The 22,680-nt window shown below is 40.3% G+C and overlaps 1 protein-coding gene across 7 annotated transcripts in view; it reads right to left on the bottom strand.

Annotated features, from left to right (window-relative positions):
• The window catches only part of spri (Src homology 2 domain-containing protein sprint), a 101,502-nt gene that overhangs the window by 53,160 nt on the left and 25,662 nt on the right, over window positions 1–22,680 (bottom strand). For 5 of the 7 annotated variants that reach the window (XM_046632006.2, XM_046632009.1, XM_046632007.2 and 2 more), the window contains exons 2-3: window positions 17,139–17,549; window positions 6,189–6,262 (exon numbers count right to left, since the gene is read on the bottom strand). In XM_046632006.2, coding sequence (XP_046487962.1) covers window positions 6,189–6,262; window positions 17,139–17,219 — 155 coding nt within the window. In that variant the 5' untranslated portion in view covers window positions 17,220–17,549. Of the gene's footprint in view, window positions 1–6,188; window positions 6,263–11,323; window positions 11,388–17,138; window positions 17,550–22,680 lie in introns of those variants that run through there. The other 2 variants (XM_046632014.2, XM_046632016.2) reach the window with 2 other exon arrangements.

The following is a 22,680-nucleotide window of genomic DNA, read 5'->3' as shown; positions in this document are numbered from 1 at the left end:
GAAAAGAAGATATCTCTGAACCCACGCGGGTCGAGGGGCGAATATGAGGTTTTTGCTGCTTTAATTCTGATGAAAATCGCCAGGGAAGAATATCCCAGGTACACCCGAAAACGATAGCGATTCAATTCTTGTTGAAATTCGGAATAATTTGACGGTGTTGCGCAAAGTTTTCAATTCGAATTTTACAATGAGTACGAATTATCGAATTTGCGCAAGAATCAACTCCCAATCGCTTAATGCGGTTCTATAATCGTACAACAACGTGACTGCGCAGCTGGGACAATAATAAACGTCCAATTCTCGCATAAGCTATACTTTATGCAGGTCAAAATAATACGGTGTACGAGTTGATGATTTGCGTTTAGTAGACATGCAATTTTCCGCACGATAGATAATAATTAACTCAGCGATATGGGGGAAACTTTTCAGCGAACGTATATTCACGAATATCATGTACCAATCATATTTCCTCCGATGATGTAATTTGGAACTGTACGACTTACGATTACGATCATTTTGTAGAAACGCATGATCTAGGTGGTATACCCGACGATCCGACGTCAGCGACGTATGCGTAAGGGTTCAAGTCGAATGGATTAAAAGAGGAAAAATTACAACGTATGACAACTCAAAGCATTAGGTTAGGTATGGTTGTGCATTCCAATTCTCGAACCGTTAAGTCAACGGAGTCCAGTGTGCAGTGCGCCGACTAAAACCAACAATGACACGAGTGCGTACACGTGTCCTTGGAAGGTCAGAGTAGTGAGAGGAATTGGAATTGATTTTGAGGTTGCGGATGAACAAAGAAGACGCAATAGGCGTAATGGCACTTTACATAACGGGAAGCGTTTGAAGGCCAGACGTAAAAACCAGAGAGTGTATTTGAACGTAGGACGAGTAGACCTGGAAATTTCCAAATTTCATTCAAATAATCGGCTGGTCATTCGTGCATCACTTCATTTTCATAGCAAAAATGAGCGTAAAGAAGCGTGACAGAGATACGCGAAGAGGTTTTTATTAACTGACACGTAGTCGCGGTCGGTGCGGTAGATAAAATTTTTGAACATCGTACTTCCATTAAACGAAAAGAAGAGTAAAGAGCCCTCGAAATCTTTGAAATCGGTTATTACCCCTCCTCATTTAGGCACAGAGTAAAAAAGCGGGAGCCGGAGAAATGGAAGCTGTATGGCATAGCAGAGTGAAGGAGAACGGAGAATGAATAGCCATAATTTCGCGGAAGGAAGGAAGGAAGGAAGGAAGGAAGGAGGGAGGGAGGGAGGGAGGCAGGCAGGAGGGGCGTCAAGTGAACTTTTTTAGAAAGATTACAGACTGATAATAATTCAACCACGACCGGGGTGGAATTTCATTTCAATTCTAAGTTCTCCGCACAGCCCCTTCGCTCGCTCTCGCTAGCTCGCTTTCTTCTCAAGTGTTGTACCGCAGCCAGGGGTGGTGGTTATAAGTCACAGTGGCGGCGTAACCTGGCGAATTTCTACTCAGCCTGCACGGCAGCGTCGATGCTTTCAGAAATCCAAAGGAACCCGTCGCCTCAACCCACGCACGACAATCTCGGCATCGCAGATTTACATCCCGAGAAACATACCCGGTTTCTTCTTATCTACCAGCAGACCCTCTTATAAGGAATCGGTACGCGTGGCTGCAATTTATTCTTAGCCCATCGCCATTTTTTCATATCCATTATTTTATACAATCTATCGACAAATTTTAAATACAGTAATTCATGTGCCTACAGAACTCCAAAAAATGACGTACATATTAGATGTAAAAGAACGCGGGTCTGCGATCATCATGTGCGTACAAGTAGGTGTACGTATAGTCTGTAAAAGGGAAACGAATGAGGTGCAAAACGGAAATGTGAAAAGGGGAAAAAGAAGGACAAGAAGGAAAGAAAGAAAGGAAGAAAAGGGAAAAAATGATCGGATTTGCGAAATGGAAAGTCGGGGGTCCTATTTTCGACCCTCCGGTGTACGTTCGTTCGGCGTATGGATGGGTATAGGAAAAAATGTAAATTTCATATTTTCTCGAGACGGTGAGGTTGCGTCATACATACGCAAGCGCATAGATCACTGCCATGATTGTCTTATACATATATACGTATACACGTATGCATACATCTATAGCATGAATCTCTCCTTATATTAAACTTTTTATTCTCACGCCGCCACGCGGTATAAGGTAGCGTTAAAATTTTCCATCGTCGCGCGCGCAAACTTATCTAGAATTGTTTGATATTCTTTCTGCACCCTCCGATTTTTCGCAAACTCTCATTCAGAGTTACGTGCTTTCCTTTAATCATTTTCATACAGCCGTGCACCTCTGATGGTATTGCGCAGGAATATGCGCGTCGATCAGTTAAAAATTGATGGGGAAAGAAAATAGGATTCTGTGCGGCAATACTGATAAAATAAGGGATGTATCTAATGTACGAAAAATGTATAGCATATTAGGATTAACAGTGTTTACTACAGGAATAGAAATTATTCCACTGGAGTAGAAATATTCACAGCGATAATTCGAGCACAGATATAGAAAATCTTTTTACAACAGCTAGAATTTTGCGAGTTTCGCTACGCATGAACAGCCTTGGTTAGATTGCTCGTACCCGGTAAAAATCTTGCTTCTGTAAGGATAAAGAAAAAAAAAACAACTCTTTCTGTGACTATACTGACTCTAGAATACTCGGTGAAAAAACGATTCTCTTTGCGATTTCGATTTCGTTGGACAATTGGGATCTGATACATCCGTTTCTCTCCACTTTATCGTACCTACTTACGACTTGATACCCGCTGCAGCGAAATCATCTCCGATCCCGAAAAAACAAAGGGTGGCGAAGGATCGAAGAAGAAGTAAAAGGTAAAAGGTTAGGTTTGTCGTTCGAACCGTCACCCGGGGAATTCGGCGTATAGGTACGGGGTATACATAGAGGTGTTTGACACACGTGTGCATCCACTTATGTGTATATGTGACACGTGGGTATGGGTCCCCATAAGGGATGGCAGAAGGGGTGAAATGTGAGGTAGCTAAGGGAGGGAGTGTAGGATACGCTTTGTCGCGGTTTGAACATAGGGAATCGCAAATGTATGCATGGTATATACGTTATGGCGTAACGCACAAAACTGGTATATAATACATATGGGGTATGTAACGTATTACATAGAACAGAAACGCATGCGGAGAGGCGACATTACGCTGACACCGTGCCGTATGTGTAACGCTGCATATACATGCGTATATACATATATATATATATATATATATATATATATCACGTCGAAGGGATTTAAAGACCGTCCCAAAATACGTGTGAAATTAGCATTTACAGACGCAAATGACCCAATTGAAAACATGTGCTTGATATTAAGTGCATAAAATTATGCGTAATCGCTCGCTCAAACGGCAGCTGTTGCCCATTTCTTCGACCTGATAAAGCCATTCGGCATTACCATAATGTGTTTTGTAAAAACACTGAGAGGGGAACAGGTAGCAACAAAAATTTGAAAAAACAAAGGAAAACATCATTTTATGTGCGTCGCGTTTCATCGCGCTGATCTTTTTATTGAATTTCTATACCGAATGTTACCACTACCATTATTTTTTCTATTTAACTAATACTTGTGTAAAAAGTCAAATCGTGCAAAATAATGAGAAAACCAGCAGTCTTATGATGGAATAGTGAAATTATGTCATAAAAGAAATCATAATAATAATAATAAGAACAGAAAATCTCATTAGCATAAATGAATTTTTAACGCGAACCCTTTTCTAAAAATTTCACGCGACTCCTGAAAAATCTACTCCCTAAATTCCAAGTATATCAGGAAAACGATAAGTATAAGACGCGACGTTTCTTTTTTTTCCGTTCAACTTCGATCATGCGACCATATTTTCAGACCGCCTCCACGAACCAGCGTCAAACACATGCAGACCGCCGTGATTTTCACGCCCCGTATAATATTGCAAGAAAGCGCGAATCGCGATTGGGTCGGATAGAGGATGAGGAAAGTATTACATTATAGGTACTATTGACCGAAAGAGGGTGCGTGAAAAGCCCGCATTCGACCAAACGAATCTTCGAAAAGTGGATGTTTTCTTGGTTGAACAATTCTCGGGGAGAGATAGCACCGCCCTCGCACATATGGAGGTATATTTTTTCAACGAAGGTCAGAGCTCGCGAAGCGGAGTCAAAGTTCCGTGACCCTTGACACGGAATGAGAATCACTGATCCAAGCTTCCTTTCTCCTCACTGGCTGGTGCCGTGTGACGTCATCGAAAGCGATTCGAATCATTCCCGGGTATACCGCAAGAGTCTTCCTCCTCCTCCTCCGTCTTATCGAGACACGCGTTCGGAGAATCGTCAGGGGTTATTGTTTGCGTGCGAATGAGTAGAGCGGAAATTGAACCCTTTTGATACGAATAGAGCGGTTTATCAGCTTCGAGGAAGAGCGTTGTATTCTTGAACGCGTTTCAGGTTGGTTTGCACCTTTTACTAACCAAAAGCCATTCCCGATTCCCCATTGAAATTCAATGTCCATTGAGGAAAATGTCGTCTATCTTCGCTTGTGAATACACCACGCCCAAGACGTTAAATCTTACGGGTTAACCCTGCTCTATACAGATATAGATATAATATAGTGTTATGCCATATATTATCATATAACGGGTGAGATGTTCTACTCCGAAAACAGGCAAAATTTTCGGAATAAAAAGCGCGTTGTGATTTCACCCCAAAATCGTGCAATACCTCAAAAAGTAAATACGAGAAAAATGATATTATTCCGTTTTTCATCGGATTCAATGTTACTTGACAAAACTGACCGTCTTGAAGACAACTTTTCACCTTTCTTTTCTCAGCAATTACATCGTCATTCTCGAGTGTTAAGGGACATAAAATTTGAAAACTAAGCGGTTTGAGGCTGTCAAAAGGGTTGCTGGTCTCATGGTTTACGATGTTTGACAATTAAATGACCACCCAGTATCTCAGCTACGTTGTTCCATATAACATAAGGATATTGTAGGCAAAGACCTCCCATAGATCACGTGGGTCTTACGATATGGAAATTATTCTACTCGGCGCGTAGGAGGATGTCGCGAAAATTTTGGTCGTAAATAATGGGAATTAATGATTTAAACGATGCAGCAGCGTGGTAGGTATATGAATCTGAGGTATTTAAAGTACCGCTACGGTTGTTACACTCATCCCCGTTCGCATCGTATGCACAAGGGCAAAAAGCTAATATCACTTCCGGTCAGGTTCAACAATAAAATGCGAAACATAACGATCCTTCTCCCCATTTTTTCTGCCACCGCGGGAAAGTTACCGAATTTTTTTCGGACGTGTGTGTGTGTGTGTGTGTGCGTGCGTTTCGTTGCTCACCAAACTGTTTCACTAATTCGAGATCATGAATATGCCGCGTTCTTTCGTTGACGTAGGGGTGGTTTTTTCAACCCTGCGTGGAAGGTAGAAAAAACACAAGAAAAAAAAAACGGGGAACAATTGTTTGCCTTGTTTAAGCAAATGTTAAAAAAAAATGAATACCTCTGGAGAATAAAAACACACACGACAAATTTCAACAGAGAGTAATTTGAATTCTAGCTGTCACAGCGAAAAGCTGGGAGGACGAAGGAGATGCAACAAAAAAAAAAAAGAAAAAGAAAAAAAACGTTGGATGAGGGAAGGTATTGAAGGAAAACCCAGCTGACGATGTATCGAATTTCTTTGATAGTAAAATTTGATCAAAGAGACCTTTGAGGAATGTTTTCTGGCCTCACCCACCATCGTCTACTGCAAGAGGGGTGAAATTTATTCCACCTTGTATCTTTTCTCCTTCAACTGCTGAGGTTGACAAAGAATAAAGCCTCGCTAATGGTTCATCTATGCATAATACACACACACACACGTGATCTTGGAAAAGAAAAAATCACCGGAAATCCGGATGATGATACATTATATGTTTCAGGTCTATCGATTATGCTAGATTTATGCAGCGACATTTGTTACGAGTTGAAAATCATTTGTTACAGCTATGAAAACTGATATGAAAAATACATTTCTCCATATTTCCTTTGACAAAAATCCGATAATACGAACACAACGCGAAGTGTTACGATGTTCAGGTTATAGAAAGTGAACGAAAGAATGAGGAAAACTAAAAGAAGAAGAAACTCACCTTGTAAAAGGATCAGGCGTGGTGCACAATTCGCTCAGCATACAGTCCAAATCGGACGCAAGGGAATTTAGCAGCTGCAACAAAAAATAGAGAAAAATTATACCGGCAAAGTCGACGAAAAATAAATTATACAACTGTATATTATTGTACGTGTTACACGGTATTAAAAGTACGCGGCAGGTATACAAAAGCAGATAAAGAAATGCAGACACGGAACCTGACCGAATGCGAGTCTGCCTGCGATACTTTCAACGTCGCGTGATTGCATCTAAAAAAGTGGGAGAAAGGAACGTCCACGGGATTCCCTTTCCTTATGGGAATGCCTGCAGGGCGAGAAGGACAATATCTACTTTAAAACAAATATGTTCATACTTCATAGTTTGTGCCATTCCTTTTATACGTCTGTACGTAGTATGGATCGTAGAAATATGGATACGGTGAGTAACTGGTAGCTTCCTTACTTCAGAATCGTCGTGAGTCACATCCTCCTTATACCAAGAAGATCTATACTTGAACGAATGTGAGTATGCCTAGCATATACTCATCCGCGCGTATTTACTCAAGGAGAATACACACATGCGCGGATGTGTATTTTACTATTTACACACATCTCGCAGCTTATTATAGAGTCATGCAGTGCGTACCTACCTGTATCGAAATAGGAATCGCCGAAACGATATTACTTGTTTGCAGCTTGCCTTTTGTGCATTTTCTACTTCTTTCATATTTTCCCCAACTCCTCTTCCCACGCAGTACGATTTTACAACGGATCGGATATAAAGTTGCAGGCGCTACGAACGAGTGATGCGAAAATGATTGAACAACGTTGTTATAATATGCCGATGATTCGTCGGGAATCTTTTCATTATTGTACGCTATTGAAAATAAATAGTGAGGCAGTAGGTCTACGCAGCATTTGAAGGAGAAAAGTCGTCTTTAAATTTCTATAAAATTAAATAATGTTAAGTGTATGTCACGGACTAAATCCTGATTAGGTAACAATCGACTAATATAATCTCGACGACAGATATTGTGAGTAAATTTATCAAGTTTCTTCAATAAATCATATACACACCTCAAGTATTTATCATCGCTCTCCCTTCAACAGATAATATCATCGATACGTTACGATCTCTCAGATGTACATATTTACACTATCATCGTCCGAATATTCTATTCTCAATCCCTTATCGTAATATTCTATGATTTCTTCTCAATTGGATTATATTATTTTATACATTTTATGCTGCTCATTCCTGTTAAACACTGAAAACTATCAAGCCAAGTTCGTTGGCTTGCGACGAATGGGGATGATTTATTTTACGCTGTATTATAAAAATTTATGGTATGACTCGTTAATCACCACATAAATAAATAAATAATCTGTTTTTCACAATATCTTAAACTATTTCGTATATTCTTCGTATCAGTCTATTTTATTTCATGTTCAATATCGTTATCGAAACGTTATCGTTGTCTTGCACGCTTTATTGCAATAGAAAACTAATTCTTTCGCGTTAATTAACGACTAATTGACCGGTCAATTGATACCGTTTTCGTATTCATCATTAGTAGTGCCAATTAGTTGGCTGACCTTGATTTCATGGTTGCGACTACGATATAATATGTACTATATTTTTCAAGCCTCACGGAGCCTGCCTGCAAGGCTACTTGCATGCCAGAATCCTTATGAAAATCGGATTCTGTTTGATAACACCTCGTTACGCACTGCAGTTTGTTGACAAGGCAATTTGATGCTGAGATATACGAGACGGTGTCGACGTGTGTAAAAATCGATCGAATTACGACAACGACGGATTTAACTAGCTGCCAGCGGTCGTCGTGGGATTTGATGACGAGAACTAGGCAAATACACTCCACTTTTCGATTAGCACACGCTCGCAGCGTATTTGTATAACACAGAGATTCCCTCCGTGTACAAGTTGAAAAAGTCTTTCTTTTTTTGGCGAATCGTATTTCGTCCAATTCGATTTAATCGTTATCCGCGTACATATCGCGCACCGGAAACTGCAATTATAATGCTTTGGTAAAGCAGTCAAAAAAAATCCTCGTTAGTCGAAAATTTATCACACACGCCGAAATGAAATTTCAATCATCGTTTGAAGAGAAAATTTCGTTCCTATTCAATAAACGTAAACTGGGAAAAACCCGCGAGGAACGATGAGGAGAAGATCAGCTGAGCTCAGCGTAATACCCAACCTAACATCTATCGGGTCCGTTGATATCTTCTTCAACCGAGTTTTTCCTCCTTGGGTTCAAACTTTACCGCGACTCTTGTCAATTTTCCAGGCGGATAGAAAATTCACAAAGGGTGTCAGAGGAAGAGTGAGAGAGAGAGAGAGAGAGAGCGAGAGAGAGAAGCACGCATATACGTATGTATGCATATAACATCTGCGGGGAAGTACTGGGTACATATTGGCATAGCGTCACCGTAGTTCAAATCTGGAAAATTAAAGAGTTCGTCCCTTCCATGGAGTGGAGGAATCGCATTTCCAGGGTAAATATTGAATATACCTACCCACGATATCTGATAAGGGTTCATTCTCGATATCGGAGAAATGAAGATGAAACAAGTCTTGTAAAGGAGATTTTCGTATCGTGACACGTATTATGCACATGATACAACGTACGATGTTAAATTTTTAACCCCGGAAATATGAATCATCTACAACAATCACAAATAATCTGATAAAGTTTCGAAGAACTTTTACATACGATACTTTTCATGGACATATTTAAAAAAAAAAAATGTCTTCTACTTTAGTATAATCATATGTGCCTTAAATATTGATTTTCTGCGTGGTGCTAATTAGGGAAAGAAAAATAAAGCGTTAAAAATACGTTAAATTCTTAAGAAACTCGACAATTCGGTGCCGTGTTACGAATATACCAATAATTAATCGATACACCTAAGACGTATATGCACGTACTCATACTACATGTACTTAGATATATGTTGCATGAACCCAAGCTTTATCACGTCGCGGAATGTATAATACAAACGTAGGAACGGAGTAAATATCGATCATAGTAAAAGACAAATAAACAAAAAGGGGAGAATAAAAAACGAAAAATAATGCTGAAAAAAAAAGAAAACCAACGAGAAGTAAAGCGAAGCGAACTGAACGGCACTCAACCAACGAGCCAACCAACCTCGCGTCTTTATCCTTTACCTACTTATGTACGAAAGGTATGTACCTATGTACATAGGTACATACACACCTCTCCGTACAGATTTTTATTCCTTATACAAAATACAATAAAACCAAGATAGTTATCGGTACTGGCACAGCTCTTTCCGTAGGTAGGTACATTAAACGGGAAAAATCGATACGCGTAGTTATTTCACGAGCATTGAAACGAGCTCTCACGGATGAGCTGCAAGCAAGCTGATGCTTACAACGTTATATATATATACATGTGTGGTGTGTGTGTGTGTGTGTGTATTGAAGGATCTGGAGCAAACGCATTAACCGGCATGAAGGATGAAGGAAAGATAGCGAAAAAACGAGCAAAGAGCAAGAATAAAAGAAAGGAAAAAGGAAATACGACCAGGAAGAGAGAAGGAAGAAGGAAAAATCAAGTTCGAGTTCAGTTTTATATACGGTTAGTTGATTACTGAATGCGTTTAGCCTGTACTGTGTAAATATTCAGTATCGAAACAACTAAATTCGAATTAAAGTTTGCAAATTTTGTTATTTTTGAGAAACTTCAATCCCATAGTTACGGGCATACAGGTTACCTAGTCAACGTCTTACGATCTGTTGAAAAATGGACGTGTAATCAGTTTTCGTCGAATGCGATATCCTTCGGTATTACACTAATACCGATGCACTTTGAGTTGGCTTCGAAGTATTCATTCCTCAAAATTGATGTTCCCCGACCACGCGTGCTTTTGTCATTTTCGTACATGTAGTGACAGCTGTCTAATGACGACGTTATAATGAGAGGATATGGATTTTATGCACGAGGCTGCGTGCGTGTGTGCGTGTGTGTCTGCACCCTGACATATGTATATATGTATATATCGAGAGAGTCAGAGTGAGCCAAGCCGTGTGGTGTTCTTTGCGTGACTCATGTGAACACTGAACCAGAAAGCCCCAGCCGAAACGGTTGGTTGACTACGGTTGTAGGCAATGTATTATACATCTATACATACATAGATACGTACACGTATATGGAAAACTTTAAGAGACACACGACTTGTGTGCCGTATAACCAACCTTTACATTGTAACGCATACTAGGTATAAGAAGAGAAAGGGAAGGAACTCTAATGGAAAACGTTTGTGTTCTTCCTTGCTGCGGGGAATTTCTAATTAGCAATTAGCTGAGATGATTGCTTGTCGTGTGGACAGAGTCTATCTATCGAGAGCCGGTGAAATACGATGGACGAAGGACCGCAGGGGTCAATAAACGAAATACGAGAAAATTCGAATCTGCATTCACGTGCATGCAGCTGAATTATAATTCGGCAAAATTTCCACCGTTTGCCAATACTTGACGACGAATTTTTAATTAAAATTATCGAGGTACGGAAAGTAAAACAAGATAAGTATTCGACACGGTCAATCAGCCGGGAACATGACCGACGGTTCGACCCTCTTGGAAACTCCTTGTATGAATTCAACGGTCCAAACGGTCGCGCACGCCCATTTCAATTGATCAATCGAAGCGTCAACGTTCGGCAGAAACCACGTCGATCATCCGAGGGACAAGCATCATCTGCATTGGACGCGGCAATAATTGCGTAACAAATTGTGTCCAAGAACACGGAGAGAATACGAAAGTAGATTTTACTAAAAACTGTAGGAAAAGCGAGAGACACGCCAGGTTTTTTGGTAAAATATACTTTGTAAAATCTGTTGCATTTATAAAAATAAAAAAATATAATTGACATGGTTAGTTTTTTACCTAAAATCTTGATGTGTCCCTCTTTTCCAGAAATTTTTAGTAAAATTTGATCATTTTTTTCTCTCCATGAAGATGTAATATTATAATCGAAGCATCGAGGTATCGTGGATCGATGTACCAGCGATAGAGCAAAATCATCAAGAAAAAAACACGCACACACATTTATTTATAGGGGGTGTAAAAAGATGACATTATACATACGCCGTAAGACATGTCGAATCAGCAACAGTGTAGATTATAATTAATTCGCTTTGTTCCCCTGAAACAGCAGTCATGATATTTCTAAAACACTCGAGCTTTATTACCACACACTTCACTTTGTTCCAAGAGAGAAATAGCGCGAGAAAGAGAGAGAGAGAGGGAGAGAAAGAAAGAGAAGAACTTACCGAGAGAGCACTTCATAACCGCCCGACCACGCACACCGACTATAGGCACACTCGAATTAAAATGGTTCACTGAAACTCATTCTCTCGAATAAAATAGATTAGGTCCAATAAACGCGTGTATGCAGTCATTCACTCATTGGCCTGCCTGCCAGTCCTTCATTCCACGCAGGCAGCGACGAATCTCAAGACTGCCGACTCCTCTCTCTCTCCCTCTCTCTCTCTCTCTCTCTCTCTCTCTCGATTTCTCATCTGCCTGACGAGCTATTACACGAGAATAATCACACCGCCTTGATTCACCGTCTATTCGCAGCACAACACTGTCTGAAAATTTCCAGAACACAACTTCGGCTCGAAACCGTCGGTAGTTTTTTTTTTTCCCTTCGACGCAATTTTCAACCTTTCACTCGAAGACACTTCTGTAACAGTGTCACTTTGTCGTTCGTGCAACGCTTTAAACTCACTGCCAGATGTATGTGTGTATTTGTCTCGATGTGTGCTTTTAGGACCCGAGGTCTAAGATCTGTTTTCCATCCGACTATTACGCATCGTGCAAGCTGCGGCAGCCTCTAAGCAATGAACTTCTTTCAACGTCGAGACGAGCGATCGTTTTCACGATTAGGTGAAAAAAATTTGCCTTTAATCGTGACTCCCGGTATCGCTCGAATCTAAGCTCAAATTGCAAGGGTATTTTTTGAAGCACCAAATTCACGGATTACCGCAGTTTCGCCCGCATTATTCAGGCACTGATTTTCACTAAATTTTCGAAAACGTTTGTGAAACTTACTACGTTAAAAAATTGAACCTCGACCTGCTTCTACTGGCCAAAATGTTACGTATACTATTAATTTTTATACCGTAATTACGGCCACGTTTACTGCGCCCTGTTTGTACCGCCGCCACGCCGTATGGGCATTATATAAAGTTTCAACGTCCGGTTAGCGACATGTGGCTCTCACAAAAGACGGTTCTGTACTGACCAAACTACGTGTACGGAACGATAAAACTACACCGCTTTCGTCGAAACTTTTCTCCATACATCGGTTCCTCGGCATTACTTACCTATAGTATACCTGTATAACATAGGTAAGCAGTGCGAGATATAATTTCTATTAGCGCGTATTACTTTGTTCGGATCCATTTTTGCACTCCCTTTTTTTCCTCCTTTGCATTACGTTGAAGGACGAGAAACTTTTTTCTTACTCCTGATCCGAATACTTTTCCCTTCCTTGGGATGAAACTTTTTTTTTTTTGTTGCTGTTAATTTTTCTTCGCGATGAAAGATGCAACGATACTTCAAATTCGTTTTTCTTCAACAATTTCGAGCCTGTTCAGCTGTCACAGCACAGAAACCGAACCCTAGCTGTCCGGCCAAGATACCTGCATGCAGCACACGGCCTGCAGAGAGCGTGTAAAAATGCAGCTGATAAGCGAGCCGTGTGTGACCGGAGATAAACGGAGGTGCAGTCAGGGTGTTTGACCGTGCGGATCGCGGCCGACGATATTATCAATGCCGAGTCAGTAGAATAGAAGCGTGTTTATTTTCCATCGAGAGGGTTTTGGATCGATCGTCGAATGAGCTGGGTACATTATCGCGCAATGATCGCGTGGGAATCTAATCCGATAAAATGAGCGCCGGACAAATCCGATAAAGTATTACACACGACGTGACACGATTCGAGAAAATTGAATATGATACCTGACGATGATAAACGGTCAGTCTAGTGATAACTACTAATACGCGTCGCACGGGTTATACTGTTGGTGATTGTTACCGTATCACTTTGTCGTTAGCTATAGTTATCGTATAATATTTATCGATAAGGACTGAAGGGGATTAGAAAAAAGAATAGAACAAAATACAAGCAATTCCAGTTTGAAAAACACTCGCGAGATCGTCGTAACACGTTCAACAGATCGCTCAGTCTCATGGAAACTTGATGCAGGACACAATTTTGTATCCAATGTGTTGCTCCGAGAATCGATATTACCTACCTCCCCGTACAACATTGCTATAGCAACACTCGATCAAAACATCTGCAAATATGAATATACACATGTACAGCGCGAATTGCTAACGACGGAATGATCCGTCGTCTGTTAAAAATTGAATGCGCGTGCGCTACCATCCGAGAGCAGTTGTTCGTCAGGTTAGCCAACCGTCACGAACGCAACTTCAAAACTTTTGACAGTTGGCGCTGGAAGTTGTGCTCAACACCGACGGATGTCAAAATTTTTCAGGTTAAATACATCGCGGCGAGCTGTCGTTCGAATTTATGACGGTTGGCTACCCTGGCAAACAACTGCTCTCGGCTTGTAACGCGTGCGCATTAAACTATAGCCATTCTGTCGTTAGCAATTCACTCTGTATAACGAGTACATTCAAATTCTCGCGAAGTTGCAATATCAATTCAAGTTCCGCCAATTATCCAATTCTAAAATCCGTCAAGGATCTCAGCGCGGAGGAAACATTGTAATTTATGCGTGTATATAGAAAACAACAGATAAAATCGGCCAAATGTTTTTGGTTATTTTCAAAGAAATTTTCGCTCGAAACCGAACGAACGATGGGAGTCGGAAGTAAAGCGACAGCCTCGAAGCGCCTGCGAGTGAGGCAACCGGATAATCGCGTAAACAAGGCAGCGTTCGGCCTCTTGGGGGCCATTCGACGACGTGACTCTCGATTCTGACGGGCTGATTCAGCTGCTGCTGCTGCTGCCGCGGGATAATTTGAAATCGTAGTCTATCGTAGATTTTGCACTGACTTTTAGCACCCAAAGGGTCGGTGGTTTACCACCATGACGGGTAACGCGCTGGGAAATAATTTAGCACCGTTTTAAGTTGATTGGACCAAGAATTTATGTTCGCTTAGCAAAAAGAGGAAGGAAGGAAGGAAGGAAGGAAGAAAAAAAAAAGAAACGCGTGATATACCTGTATACACGCATAGGGGAAAGAGCAAAGAGGAAGAGAAGGAACGTGGAAAAAAAAGAGGAAAAAAAATCCCTCGAGCCGTTCCGCGCGAGATGTGCTCGCCCCTAACTTTCTAAAGGAGGGTAGTTTAACTTTTGAGAGATATATCTGCAGCCTGTCTTAGGTAGGTACCGACCCAAAGATCCTCACGTGGCCGCCGCTTTGCGGTAAAATATATACGCCCAGCAGAGAATATCAGTGAATTTTCTGCCGTCTTTATATTTCTAAATTTTCTTCACCGTTTCTTCGTACATTTCATTTCTCGAAATCGCGTTTTTTCTCTGTTATCTGGATTATTCGACCATCAGATATATTTAAATTTTCAATAAATTACTATACGTATAGCGGTAGAATTATTTGCGCTTATAAACTTTCGGCATTTCAACATTAAATTATATTTCCCGAAGTTTGAACGGAGATTCGCTGAGAGCAGGGCTTGCTAGACTATTTTGAGTAAATGCACGAGGAGCGAAATATGTAAATTGAATTTAAAACTTGCAAATCGTCCCTCCTTCTGACGGCCCTTTTCGAACGACCATCGATCCCCGTTGCAGACGATATAATTGATTGAAAATTCACAAAAACGAACTTCTTCAAAGTGAGTAACCCGTGAAGGCTTCAAAATAACTGCATACGGAATGCAGCGGTTAGCGCATGTGTCTCGTATTTTTATTTTTTTTTTTTTTTTTGTAACTGCGTATTTAAAGTTTTTTCTTATCCTGCAGTTTGTCTATACTGTGGAAAATGAAGGTGAAAACATGAAATAAGTCGACCTTTCAATGAAAAAAAATACTATTAACATGGCAACTGGAGAGGTAAAATAAAAAAACATTTTAAATGCTGGGACAGGGAGAAAAAAATAAACAGAAATAAGCTGATTGATTATCAGGCGAATAAGGCGAATGACCGAATCGAAACAAGAGTATACATTTTTTTTTGAAACAGTGAGGCGAAAATCATAACCACATATATAATCTATGCACATAACGAGGTGATAGAAGAGGTTGCAGCATTAATCAGATTTTGAAAATTGTTCTCCGCCGTTGGGGCGTGACGTGACCGGAAATGAGAAGGATCCTTCGAATGCATTAATTTTTCATGAAATATGATTTTAACCCCCCTCTCTCTCTCTCTCTTTCACCCAGCCGGCATTTACATTAGCAGTCAAGACCACTCGCGAAATATACCCTAAAATGGCAGAGCCCTGCAGCTGTAGATACGCGTATACATACATACATAAACATAATACTGTAGGTATATCGTGTATACATGGATATTATTACACCCTAATCTATGCATGTGTATTGTGTACACGGATGTGGAAAAGTCATCGGTCACGTTCAGGGCGAACCGGTCGTACAAGGGGGAGTTGAAAATGGAAAATGTCACCTTATCCCTCTTAAAACATCCCGTCGCCTCTGACAAGAGATTGAGGAGGAAAAGGAGGAGGATGTCAGATACGGTAGAGATGCCACGCAGTGAATCCCAAAAGAACCGTGCAGATAGAAAGTTTCCAAGGTATCAATTGTACATGTATCTGTATAATACATAATACACCGTATGCATCCAAGTTCACCTATCCGTGAAGAAAAATTACATTACATACAAGACGGTAGATTTATAGATGTTGCACACACGATGTGTCCGTGTCTCGTTCAAAGAATAAAATCCAACTTATTCGTGCCTATCGCAAGAAGATACCTGTTAGAAAATAAGAGAGGGTAAAACGTCGCCACGCGCCGCAACGAAACGTGAAACAAAGTGCAATAACGCGTAGCTACACCGAACAATTTTCCCTAACAGTTAGCGAAACATCGAGAGAACGACGTCGTATATACTAGTTACAGAATATTGCGAAAAAGTATGTACGAAATAACAAGAGATTTTATGTTTTATACATACATATATTGTATATATATACCGGCCGTACGGAGCGGCGTTACGATCCTCTATACACTAGCAATAAAACAATTTAAACCCTATCGCTGTGTTCGTTTGCAATGCAGTGTTTGTGTCACACGAGCCTGTATACTGCACCTTTCCTCTTATTGCACCCTCCACGTATACTACGAATATTGTAATATTATCTAGATGCGGGACGAGAGTGAAAAGAAAAAAAGGAAATACGAAAAGGAAAAGAAATGGAAAAAGTCCTCTACACTCAAGGAAAGAAACAAACTGCAATAAAACTAGGGAGGAAAAGAGCAGGCAACGTGCGGCAACGCTGGTATACATATATATAACAATAACACAATGTATAAAACGAACAACTATATCTATGTATATATATTATATATACATGTTTATGCGAGGGGCGAAAAAGTTTTAAAATTACTTGAAGGGTAATAATAATAATAATAATTATTATAATAATAATATTAAATAATAGCTATTTCACTTTTCAATATAATATAATATCACATGCGGCGATTTGTTTCATCTCTTATTATACTCTTTGCAGATTTAAAAGTACCTAATAAATTACCCAACGAATTTTATCTTCTAGTAATTCAACTATTTCGTCGCGATAATTAGATGTACTTTGACAATCGACCGCGTGTGAATCCGCGAAGGCGATTGAGTCCACTTAATCTGATTCTAACCTCTTTATAAGCGGCTTAAATGGAGCGAGATGATTGGTATCGATTTATCTATTCACTCACCACCAAATAGCTCGAAGCGTTGCTCCCCGTCGACTCCCTTTTTCTCTGCGAAGAATAATCCCTCTGCAGTAGAGACGTCATCGTTCGGACGTACGTCTAACGTACATATGTGTGGGAAGACACGCGAGGCGAAGAGAAGAATTTTTTATGAAGAAATACGCGGTAAAATGAGAGAAGAAAAGAAACGTGAAGGAAAATGTCATCCGATTTTTTTCGTTTTCTTTTTTTTTTGTCTTCATACATTCGCGCTGTCAACCGCGATTTCTCACCTTCGTCACTACTCGTATCATCTTCTTCTCATTCCTATTCTTTAGTTTCTCACTATATCGAATCCCCGTATCTTCAAGCTGTTTCTACAACACTGATTTCGATGCGGGAATACGTAGATCGGCCGCCCGTATCGTCGGTGATCTGAAAGTACATACAAAAACAATGGTCATCAATTATATTATTTTCCACAGCCAGTATAAAGAGCCCAGTTTTCCAGGCACGTTACGCATATGCGGTACATCATATATATATATATACATATATGCAATGGTACGCCATGTATCGATTACAAGTACGAGCTAATGCGTTAATCTGTCGGGGACAGCTGTGTTTTGGGGAAAACGCGATAAGCAGAGTTGTAGCCTGCAGCCTGGTAAAGTAAGGCATTTACGTATACATGTATACATTTATGCATATATACATATGTAATACGTGTAGAGCTTATCGCTGTCACGGCTAAACAATGGAAGGTTAATATTCACAGTCGACTTGTCGTTTATTATTTTGCTATCGCGGCACGCGCCGTTAGAGAAAGAAAGGAATACCCGCTACCTAATGTATTGTATCAATGCAGGCCAAACTATGATTCAGCAATCGCGTGGAGTGCAAAGAAAGACCTTTGGAAAACATCGATTTTTAGATAACTCTACGATAATTCCGTGGAATAATCCAAGATAATTATTCAGGTCGTACGATTATATTCACAAATTTAAGTCATAATGTAATTTGGTGAATTTAAATTTTTATTTTTTTTTAAACATTATAGTCTTTCGCGAGCTTCTTCTTGTGTTGAGGAATTGTAGAATTTCACAATGAATAGATGATCTTTAATCTACGATGTAAAAATTTTCCTCTCCTACAGCAAGTATGTCACATTTTGTCATATCTTCTAAGCTTTATTCTTTTCTACATTAAAACACTGAAGTCGGACAAGGATAAACAGAGGTTTTTGTTACATATTCTTCAGATATATGTGTATTTTTTTTTCTCTCGCTACCGTATCTCGTACTATATTTACTTGTACTAACTCAAACTATAGCATTAATTTTACATTGTTGGAACAATCAATTAATTCTAATCCCTTGTTCAACTGAAACAAAATTTAGCGAATACGTATAGATTACATGATGCAATAACAGAAAATGTAGTATTTGCAACGATAATCACATCAACGATACTTGAACCTTTTTCGTAACGACACAAATATTTTTTTAGTAACTATTGTACTCATACACGTGTCGTGAAAACGTGGTTAAACGATGATTTTCGTTTCACTCTTTCGTCACGTCGCGTCAGCGTAACTATCTTCAACATCGTTTTATCGGCGTGTAAATGTAAGATATCCGTGACCAGTGCAGGTAACGTACGATTCAGCGGCGTGGGAATCAAGGATATTCGAAGATTGAATTCTTCTCATGACGTACGACGCGGCGAACAGGTATACGATAACACAACACGAATCTTACGCTGTCACAAGGTATATACGCGTTAACAAAGCCTCGAGGCGAACGGCGGATGAAATAGGATAGAATGGAGATAGATAGCGGTTCAGAAGGTGTCTCACGATCGAATACCTGGATCGAAGGAGTGGTAATAATACCCACAAAGGCACACAAGCAGCGTTTAAACATCGGATACGAATGGACCACGCGGCCGTTACGGCGTAACGGAGAGGAAGAACTTCGAGTCATGAATTATTTGGCAACACAGCGAGACCAGCGAAACGGAACTATAACACAAATGGAAAAGACAACTTCTTTTTCCTTTTTTGTGTTTTTTTTTTTTTTTTTTTTCCTTTTTTGTCGTTCTCTTCTTCTTTTCCTTAACGCTGATCAACCGCGACTCAAACTCGCATAGCACGCATCACAAAATTATATCGAACCGACACCGGCTTCGTTGAAACGTACACCTACGAAGCTTCTAGCTTATACGCAATTCCACTCATTCGCTCTCTCCCTCTCACTTCCTCCCGTGACTTGAAAGACAAACAGGAAGTTACGTGCCGTTATCGTCTTCTTCTTAGTTAACCAGAATACGAACCGAGAACAACGAGCTGCGCATGTTTCCCGCGGAATTCGTAATCTCGAAATTGAAAGATCGCGCGATTTGTACATGTACGTTAGATATGCGGCACCGAGGCGCCTAGGCGGGATAATAATTTTACTTTTCAAATCTGTACGGTGTAATTGATCGATCTATTTCCTTTTGTACACCTATACACGTATAATTGTACCTATACAGGCGTGTATACACCTACAAATCCATTCCGTTTTCATCGGAAGTTATAAATATCTGCCAAAAGATTAAATTCAATGAATACCACGCGACAGGGGATGAAAATCACCCTCGGCCGGCTGCGAGCCTGGATTTATGACTTTGCGCGGCTCATCGAAAATTCATGTAATACGCGAAGCTGTGTGGCTTTTCCAAAATACGTATAATATGTATGTATTATCGATATATAGGACAACGCCTCGCGCTAATCGGATAATTAGTATTCAGCAGGGCTGAGAGGAACAGTATTCCTCTCGTTCGCTATTCCGCAGATCGCTAACTCTGTACCTACGTAGGTATAAGGGGGGGAATATACCGTACATGTAGGTACGTATATCGCACGCCTAGCATAGCGATGGCAGGGAAGTTCGGCTCTCGAGTTACACAACAAATTTACGTTAGACTCGATTAAAATCAAACCCGTTGCACGTGTTCCGCGCTTGATTACTTAATTACAATATGACGTCACTGTAGCGCGATTCGTCTCACGAGTGACAGTCGCGTTTAATCTTGACAAGCTGCAAAGATCTTTCGAGATACGACTCAAGAAAGATTTGCGAATCTAGGTATAATCCATACATAACCGCTACACGCGGAACGAGCGCGCGTAGAAAGAGAGAGAACGGAAATTGACGTGAGAAAAAAAGGGATTGTCAAAAGATTTGAAAAGCAATTATACCGACGAGGCAATTCTACTACCGCAGTCCGTAAGTTAACGTCAAGATAAGCTCGGAAAGTATTCGATTATCGAGGCAATAAAACGCTCGACCTAAACAAAATTCAAACAATCGTATACATATATATTTATATGTGTATATACAAACACACACACGGTGCGACTTTATCTATCATCTCGCGACTTTGCCGCGGGGTTAAATTTGTCTTTGATTTTTCGTCGTTATACGCACGTGTATGTGGAGCTGTACGTTAGAGCCACACACAATTAAGATAAGAACTAATTTATGTCCTTTCCACTTTGACGCTTTTCTAGACTTCTTGTACACACAGGCTTTCTCTTATTTTCCCCTATAAATAGATAATCGCGAATCCGTGTAACTGAGATAAAAAAAAAAAAGTCTCGTTCCAATTCCCTTCTTACCAAAGGTACACAACACAGCCATTCGGCATGTACAAATGCATAGGTACGTGTTCACTTCGTACACAAGCCCTTACAGATTTTCGAGGGCCAACCTTTGTTCATCGAATCGAGTATAACTGTTTTCTTTTTTCACTTCTTTCTAATTAACCGCGAGATTTTTCAGGCGAAGAAATTAACGACCGACTTGTTTCGACATTTCCACCTTTTTTTTTTTTATCTTTGTTATTATTTTTTTTTTTTCTCTCGTCTTCCAGTATAGAAATATCCTCGCACAGAGTTTTAATTCATTCGGTATTCACATCGCGTGTTTTCGCCACCGGCGGTTATCACGAAAGAATAAGAGATAGAAGTAGAGAGAGAATAAGGAATATACATGATACAGAAAAGAATTATTATTCCTCAAGGCAAAACTATCCGTCGATCGCGGTTGTAAGCTGCACAAGCAGGATGCAAAAGTATGTATGTATTTATGTGCATTATCGTATAGCCGGTCGGATAGATAATGAACGACATCCGGCCGAGCGAGTATTTAAAATTAACAGCTGCGTGACAGCGAATTATCTCAATTTCTTCCCGTAATAAATCGCCGACGGTACCGAATTAAGCTCGGATAACTTCGAACATGTGCGAGACGCCCGCAGGAGCTAAAAACGTGATCGAGGAATCAATGATCATTGAGATCCTCCTCCTCTGCTGTTCTCTCTCGCATTGCAATAAGCGAGGGAAATTTTTTATTTTTGTTTTTTTCTACGCCCTTAAAGACGCGTGCTTGTGGGGAAAAAAGCGGGGTGAAAAGGGAGCGAAAGGACGAAATAGCGCATGGGTCGAATGGCCGCAACGCGGAAAGAAAGTCCACGGAAAAAGGGGAAAAGAAATCTCAGACTTTCTGCGACTCTCGACTAGACAGCAGCAGCAGCAGCAGCAGCAGCGAACCGTTGTTATAATTTTATCTTGTCACTTCCGAAAATTGTACGTTTCTTCCGCAAAACTTATTACACCAATTTGCTATTTTCACGCTTCTTGTGTGCCGTGCGACGGGTGCGGTCGCGAAAATATTTCCACGATACCATCAACCGGAAAATGAAGTGCCCTCTTCTCTCTTTTCGCGTGGAAATAAAATCCCTGAAAATACCCTCGTATGTGCTTGCGTTTCTATACATATATGTAGTATACACACACACACACACTTACGCACCGTATCTATACGTGCACGTATGAGTTTGAGGCCGGAATGAGATCATAAGCTGGTTGTCCTCTCTAACGAAGTTCAACGTCTCTCTGTACGACTCTTGCAAATTCCCCAATTATATCGTTGTTATATATTCCTCAAGACGAAGATAGAGAGTGAGAGAGAAAGAGAAAGAGAGAGATTTAGTTATGCAACGTAAATGACGTCAATGTATTTCTTGCCCCCTTTTTTATTTCCCAGATTTAAACGAGCAGAAGCAGCATAGAATAATTCGCCACAAGGATCGACTTAATTTCGGTAATTATATACATATATATATATATATATACAATATCGTGTAATTGAATTTGCTTGATATTTCGTGATTCCAGTTTTTTACTGCTCAAATATCCTTTTCCCATTCCCCTATATTTCTCAAGTGCCGAGTGAAGAATTAATGATTAAAAAAGAGGTTTGTTACTACCGCAGATTCGTGGCTGCAGTCGCAAAAAAGCTGATTGATTCGTTATAGTTCATATACGCGAGAGATGTGAGATGCGAGTGTGTAGATATGCATGTAAAAAGTGTTTCGATTAATTCGTTGTAAGAAAATTCGAGTGGATGCAACAAATTGACGGGTACCGACGACTGTTCGAAGGCAGAGCTCGCGCCCGCGTGCGTGTGTATGTGTGTATTTGTTTTCTTCTTTTTCTAGAAACCACATAAATTAG

The sequence above is a fragment of the Neodiprion pinetum genome, chromosome 6 (assembly GCF_021155775.2).
Source record: "Neodiprion pinetum isolate iyNeoPine1 chromosome 6, iyNeoPine1.2, whole genome shotgun sequence".
NCBI lineage: Eukaryota > Metazoa > Arthropoda > Insecta > Hymenoptera > Diprionidae > Neodiprion > Neodiprion pinetum.
This window is presented reverse-complemented; position numbering and strand designations above follow the sequence as displayed.